The sequence below is a fragment of the Ipomoea nil genome, unplaced genomic scaffold (genome assembly GCF_001879475.1).
Source record: "Ipomoea nil cultivar Tokyo-kokei standard unplaced genomic scaffold, Asagao_1.1 scaffold2792, whole genome shotgun sequence".
Taxonomy (NCBI): Eukaryota; Viridiplantae; Streptophyta; class Magnoliopsida; order Solanales; family Convolvulaceae; genus Ipomoea; species Ipomoea nil.
The window spans coordinates 1734261-1741994 of NW_017619220.1; the positions used below are offsets into that span (position 1 = coordinate 1734261).

Below are 7734 nucleotides of genomic sequence, written 5' to 3' on the forward strand. Positions count from 1 at the left end.
AAATGAAAGTAACACTCCCTTAATTACATTGAATTTTTTGCCTTCATTTTAGGAAAGCTAAGGGTTGCATTTTGTGCTGGGATCCAACTCTCAAGAATCACTTGTTTATTTTGCGAAGGAAGTCAGTGTTTATTCTGCGACACACAATGACCCCCTCCCCTCTCCCAACCATGTCCTTATTTTAATATCCACCATTATTTTTAATTTTACTAATTCTGCCCATCACTGCTGATACAGGACGATGGAGCTTCTTTATTTCGTGCATTTCTGCAGGGTTCTTGCAGATGTACTGTATCAATGGATGTCTAAAGCTTTGGGAAAAGCTACACAGTTCAGTTCCGACGTCCAGTTGGCAACTGGAACGGCTATCTATGATTATAAACTGATCTTGAGAGATCAGCGACTCAAATAATTTTCTACAACACACTTCCTTTTGCGCTTGAGAACAACACATTGAATGACAGAAATGCCCTTCATGTAGACGGTCAATAGATGGAAATTTTGATGGAGGGTCAAAATTGTCCTCGTCACAATAAGTGTGGCAAAAAATTGGCAAAATTTGTTATGGATGACTAAAATTGTCCAAGCCACTATAAGTCTAGGACCGAAAATGTCTTTTAATCTAAATTGAATAAATCAGGACTGGTAACTTCACCTCTCTGATTTCTATACTTTAATATGATACATAGACTAGAAAACGCCAATCCCAAGAGTTTTCCTCAGTCTATGAAAGATATAATGAGAAAACCCCAATAGATTAGGGCCTCAATGATTCCTTAAAGGCACCCAAAAAAGACAATATTCTTAAAAGAACACATAACCTTCTCTAACATACATCTTTTAACTCTTATAGACTTATAACGACAGGGAAGGAATTTCGCCCGGTAATTCCGCCTTTATACATCAGTAATCATTGCGAAGAGTACTTTATGGAATTACAACTTTATTAGTGGACATGGTCTACTCCAAAAAGCCAGTTCTTTTGTTTTTAATGGAAACAAATTAAACTTGATGCGGTGCAAATGGATGGTATAAGGAATAAGCAGAAATTTGATAATATTGTCACAGTGGATAGTGTGGGCCAAGGTGATAGATTAGACTTACTTTGGAATAAAGTTTTGGAGATAAACATTCTGGATAGTTCTGTCAACTTCATAGACATTACAGTCAAGATGAGTACTGTTCCCTCCACTTGGCGTTATACTGGTTTCTATGGGAATCTTGAAAGACACAGAAGGAAGGCCTCTTGAAGCCTTCTAAAGCAGCTTTCTCTAGCTTCATCTCTACCATGGATGCTTTTGGGGGACTTCAACGACATTCGCGTCCCAGATGAGAAAATCGGAGGTGCGGCTCAACCCCAATGGCTCATGAACGGCTTCAATGAAGCCATTGTTTACTGTGGGCTTAGAGATCATTGGTTCAAGGGCTACCAGTTCACCTGGGAAAAAGGAAGAGGGACTTCTCACTGGATTAGAGAGAAACTCGACCGTATTCTGGTTAACAACACTTGGCTAGATATGTTCGAAGGAGCTAATGCAGAGTCTTTCAAAGCACCTACAAGTGATCATATTCCCATTGCAATCTAGCCGTCTCCTGCTTCAAGAACAAGGAAACGCAGGTGTTTTAAATTCGAAAATTATTGGTTGAAGGAAGCGCGGTGCAGAGAAATTGTTCATCAAAGCTGGTCAAATTCTCAGGGTCTTCAAATTAGTTCAAGATTTGAGATTTGTAGCTATGAGATCTGGAAGCGGGGCAAAGATCAGAATCGGAACATGCAACCACAGATCGACAATCTTAAGAGAAGGTTAGAGTTCCTCAGACCTAGAACAGACGCAGGGAGTATCCGAGATTTTGCTGTTGTCCAGTCACAATTGATATGTAACTTGGATAAACAAAACCAATTCTGGAAGCAGAGGGCCAAGCTCTATTGGCTCAAAGGTGGTGATAACAACACGAAATTCTTCCACAATGCGGTGAATCAGAGAAGGAGGAACAATGAGATACTTAGACTTCGTGACCAGTAAGGCAATTGGATTCCTCAAGGTCCCGGCCTGGACTCTCTGGTAAGAGATTATTTTTCCAATACTTTTTCCTCTAAAGCTGGCAATTGTGATCCTGTGTTGAACTGTATAACCTCTAGGATTACTGACTCCCACAACAAAATGTTATTAAGAAGATTTACTACATCTGAAATTAAGAAGGCAGTTTTTGGCATGCACCCGGACAAGAGCCCAGGTTTTGATGGTTTTAATCCGGGGTTTTTTCAATCGTATTGGGATATTTTATGTGACAGTTTGGTGGATTTTTGTAATGAATTTCTGACCTCTGGAAAGATACCCAAGAACATTAATATAACGCAGATCGTGTTGATTCCTAAAAAACCCACCCTGAGACCATGGCCGACCTTAGGCCAATTGCCTTATGTTCTGTTGCCTACAAGATTCTTGCCAAGGCGTTAGCAAATAGGTTAAAGTGCTTATTGAATGATCTCATTTCTGAGAATCAAGGTGCTTTTGTCCCAGGAAGACAAATCACCGACAACATAATGATTGCGTTCGAGATGCAACATTATATGAAACGTAAGTCCCAGGGGAAAATTGGTTTAGCTGCCCTCAAGTTGGATATTAGTAAGGCATACGACAGATTAGAGTGGCCCCTTCTCAAGGAACATTATGATCAAATTGGGATTTGATGTAAGATGGATCAATTTAATCATGGAGTGTGTCTCAACTGTGAGCTATTTTGTGTTGAACAAGTGGTAGGAAATTGGACCTATCATACCTCAAAGAGGCCTTAGGCAGGGAGACCATATCTCTCCTTATCTGTTTATTTTGGTTGCTGAGGGATTCAGTGCTATGATCAGGGATTACGAGAGAATTGGCAGAATTCATGGTTTCACAACGACCAGATATTCTCCTTCTATCAGCCACCTATTTTTTGCCGATGATAGCTTCATTTTCTTCAAGGCATCGGTGGAGGAAGCAACAAATTTGAAACAATTTCTTATGGACTATGAGAAAACCTCTGGTCAATGTATAAACCTGAACAAATCAACACTGGCTTTTAGCAAAAATATCTCTGATTCTGTGATAGATCAGCTCAGAACATCTTGGGCATTCATCACAGTGGCAATAATGGAAACTATCTGGGGCTCCCTATGATCATCTGCAGAAATAAGACTGACATTCTGAAATTTATCAAACATCGTATTGTGAGTCGTATTCAAGGATGGAATCACATATTTATCTCTAAAGCTGGGAGAGAGATATTGCTGAAATCTGTCATTCAGGCTATTCCATCTTATGCTATGGGGGTTTTTCTTCAGCCAAAAGGGTTACTCCAAGAAGTAGAAACTACTATGAACTCTTATTGGTGGAAAGGTGGTGGTAGCAACTGCAAAGGTATCATCTGGAAAAGCTGGAGGGGTCTCTGCACACCAAAGAAATGGGGTGGACTTGGCTTTCGGGATCTTCATGGCTTCAATCTTTCTCTTCTTAGTAAACAAGCCTGGAAATTAACCATTGATCCCAATTCCTTGGTTTCAAGAATTTATAAGGCGAGATATTTTCCTAACTCTTCTTTTATTAATGCTAGATTAGGTGCAACCCGTCTTTCATTTGGAGTAGTTTGATGGCTACTCAAGACATAATTCGTAAGCATTCAAGATGGAGGATTGGCAATGGTTCTCACACTCGCATTTGGGGATATAATTGGCTACCGGATGTCCTTTCCTTACCCTCTTGATAAGCAATAAGGACCATCAGGATTCCAGCATCAACAATACAGACCTTTCCAGCAGCCACCTGCACCACAACAGTCTCAACTTCCTGCTCAGGAGAAGAAGCCTCAATTGGAGGAGATGTTCATGCAATACATGGCTAGCCAGGACACTATGATGAAGAAAATGGATGCAAAAATTGATAAGGTTGCTCAGTCTAACCAAGCATCCATTCATGGAACACTCCAAAGTGGAAGACCTCATTGACCCAGTTACTAAGTATTGGGATGAGAACATCATTCGGGAGATCTTCACCACCAGAGATGCAGATTTGATTATGAAGATTCCTCTTTCCAATCAGAATGTGTAGGATACAGTTATCTGGGGCCCTGAAGACAATGGGAAGTTCTCGGTGAAAAGCTGCTATAAGGGCATTGGTGGAGTGTTGAGATCGGAAGATATTAAGCATTGGAGCAGAATATGGAGTTGTAAACTTCCGCCGAAAGTCAAGACATTCTTATGGCAGGCTTGCACTTCGTGTCTTCTTACCAAGGATAGATTAAGACAGAGGCATATCAACTGTGACGAACAATGCATTCTATGCAGCAGCTGCAGCGAGTCCATCCTTCATCTTCTTGCGGAATGCAGCTACACCAAGTCTTGCTGGAATTATCTCCACTTTAATTATCTTCAATGCACCACAGACAACTTCCAGACTTGGTTGAATATCGCGCTAGCCACCTTATCTGAAGATCAGTTCTGTACCTTCTCCATGGTCTGCTGGAATGTGTGGAATCTGAGGAACAACATTGTTTGGAGAAGCCAATCCATCGAATCGCCTAGCAGTTTGATAACAAGATCATAAGCGTACTACTCCGCTTGGACTGCTGCAACCACAGACAATCAGCATATGTAGAGAACTGCTGCACCTAATGACCGGTGGAAAAAACCCAGGCTTGGCTTCATGAAGTTGAACGTAGATGCTACCATTAGTGCCAACGAAGGCCGCATGAGATTTGGCTGTGTGTTAAGGGACGATCATGGACAGTTCAAGGCTGCAAGGGGAACGCACTGGAGAGGATTGTTTTCACTATCGTGGCTCAAATCCCTTAACGTTGACAACGTTATCATTGAGTCCGACTCCCTACAAGTTATTCAGAGTTTCAATTATGAGATTGGAGTTTCATCATTTCATTTGATTTTAGCTGATATCAAAAACTTAATGAGTAGTTTTGCTCATTGTAGTTTATGTTTCGTTAGGCGATCTGCGAATCAGGCAGCCCACTTGTTAGCAAGGCAGTCTGTTTCTTTGTCTGATTGCTCGGAGTGGTTCACAGACCCTCCTCCTATCATTTGTAACTCTCTTCATTTGGATTCAATTTAATGCAATGGTCGTTTGGTTTAAAAAAAAAAAAAAAAAAAAAAAAAAAAAAAAAAAAAAAAAACTTTATTATATGAATCAACGTTAGGAATAAATTATTTCTAACACTTACCAACCGAGCTAGTATTCTTGGTGAACCATTCCCAAGAAGATATTCTGCTCACTTCCGAAAAGATTCAGAATGTAGGTAACCATTGCCCTATACTAGAAAATCATGGATGGGAGAAAAAAAAATATGTAAGAGAGCTTATGAAATAAATATATCTAGATGATGACCATCCTAATTGTTTTTAAAGAAAAGTAAGTTTGTTGTATATTCTACCGAAACATAAGCTGCTGAGTCAAATACTGATCAAAGAAATAGAATGTGGCAGCAACAGTATGGTGATATAGTTAACATGACAAGTTGTTAGTTAATTGATGGATCCACTCAACTGATATATGACCTAATTAAACATGCAATTGAATGGATAGATAACCCAATTAAATATGTGATTTACTTTATGTAATGACATTTAATTATTAGACTTTAATTCCATTCAAATTAGAATTCATTAATTAATATCATCAACTCATCATATGCCAGAAAAAAAAAAAAAAAATTGTATGAAAAAGAATGAAAACATAGGCTTAGGGTGATGGATTAACGTTGTATTCTTCTCCCAAATGTTGTTGATGGGACATTACAAATGATTTTTTTGGGGGAAATCACAAAGCCAAAAGGAGTCTACAATGAATAATGAATTGAACTGAAAGCTAGGCAAGAAGTACTGTTGCACGTGTAAAGAGAGAGATGCAACTTTATTTTTTGCATCTAATCCACCTCTTTCCAATTTTTACCTTCTTAATTATTAAAGTCACCAAATTCTTTTGGCTTGTCGATTCAAAATTATACCCTAAATAAAATAATAATAATAATAATAATAATAATAATAATAATAATAATAATAATAAGGAAATGGAAAGTTTGATATACACAAAGCTCAACAAATATTCAAGTGTCACAACAATCAATTCTCTTTTTTTTTTTTTTTCTGCATTTTTATTTGATATTATAAGAATAAAAATGGAATTACTATCATCTGGGCGGGCCTTGGGCAAGGGTAGCCTGGGCCCTTACTCAGGACCCATTCTACCCCACCCGGCAAATTATTATATGGACGATGGTCCACACAGTGTTGTGTAGACCATAAAAAAGTGCATTTTTAATATACAAATAGTGTATTTTTAATATTCAAATAATATATTTTTTCTGACTACAAGATACATTTTTAATATACTAAAAGTACATTATTTATGTACTGAATGTACAATATTTCATAGTATATAGAATAATGTATTTAATTATGTACACAAATAATATTTTTTATGGTCCACAATAATAATTGTCCCCACCCCACCCCCTTTACGATGTACTTACATTTAGATTCAAAAATTGTAAATTGTTATGTGTTTATAGCATGATATTCAGGCTCAATCCAATCATTTTATAGGTCCGGGGCATGCAATAATGTACTTTTTTTATTTACAATTTACAATTTTTGAAGATATTTAGTCCTCATTGCAAATATTTTTGGTGTTTTAGAAATTATAAATTGTTATGCTATCGGTGGATGGCAGTATTATTTTATTTTTTATATTATTGACATAAAAGTGCATTAAAAAAAAAAAGTAAGTCTTTGGATCGTATATTTGGTAACTATGCGCTCGTAGATTCAACTTACAATATCGATAATATAACATCGTATTAGATACCTAAATATATGGAAAATTATCAATTTGGGAATAGGCGAATAGCAATAGAATTTTGTCCTTTATTTTTTCTTTTTGTGTGCGACAAAATTATGTCCTCATTGTTTTAGGATGAACACAATGCAACTGTGTTGTATATTATTATATAAGATTCTATATATAAATACTCTCAGTCTCTCATTAAGTAAACTCCTAAGTAAAAATAAAATTAAATCATATATCATCATTTAAACAATCGTTGACACAAGAAATTGTGGAAGTATCTCATTAATGATATGATTTCGGCATTGTCTTGTCCCACGACAAAACATTTTGTCAAACATCTTTGAAGAAAATTAGAAAAATGATATGGTCGTTAGTTGAGAGTATTGACCGCTTAGCACAATAATGCCACGTGATCTAGCCCTTGCATGGCGATTGCTCATTGGAGCAAGTATGGTTTTGTATAGTTGAACATTCCCACTAGTTGTAGTTTGAGTTAATTCCCAAAATATCTTCGTACTATGTCATTTTTTCAAATTGGTTCTTTGACTTTTAATTACAACTAAAATAATCTTTTGACTATTGAATTTTAAGTCAAAATAGTTCTATATTAATTTTGGTGTTAAGTGGGTGTTTAAATGAGGGATAAAACTGGTAATTCAGTATTTTACTATAGTCAGAGGATTACTTTGGGTGCAATTAAAAGTCAAAGGACCAATTTAAACTATCTAGTTAATATTTTAAAAGAAAATTTCATTTTTATGAACTATCTAGTTAATATAATCTAAAAGTTTCAATTATGTATTATCATATTTAAATTAATATAAAATACTTAGAGTTGATCTAATTAAATTAAAAAGTATTTATAAATATATTATTGATAGCGATGATATACAATTTA

General features: G+C 36.5%; 1 protein-coding gene across 1 annotated transcript; it reads left to right on the forward strand.

Moving 5' to 3' along the window:
- The first annotated feature begins 1292 nt into the window (after positions 1–1292).
- LOC109157780 lies at positions 1293–2024 on the forward strand. The gene is made up of 2 exons (XM_019305620.1): positions 1293–1496; positions 1587–2024. The coding sequence occupies exons 1-2, from the start codon at positions 1293–1295 to the stop codon at positions 2022–2024; spliced, it is 642 nt and encodes a 213-aa protein (XP_019161165.1).
- The last annotated feature ends 5710 nt before the right edge of the window (positions 2025–7734 follow it).

What these genes read in the sequence shown, in the direction of transcription:
- LOC109157780 (XM_019305620.1), top strand. Translation starts at nt 1,293, where the DNA reads ATGCTTTTGGGGGACTTCAACGACATTCGCGTCCCAGATGAGAAAATC. An exon ending in AGAAACTCGACCGTATTCTG is followed by an intron (nt 1,497 to 1,586) that starts GTTAACAACACT and finishes ATTGCAATCTAG; the next exon opens with CCGTCTCCTGCTTCAAGAAC.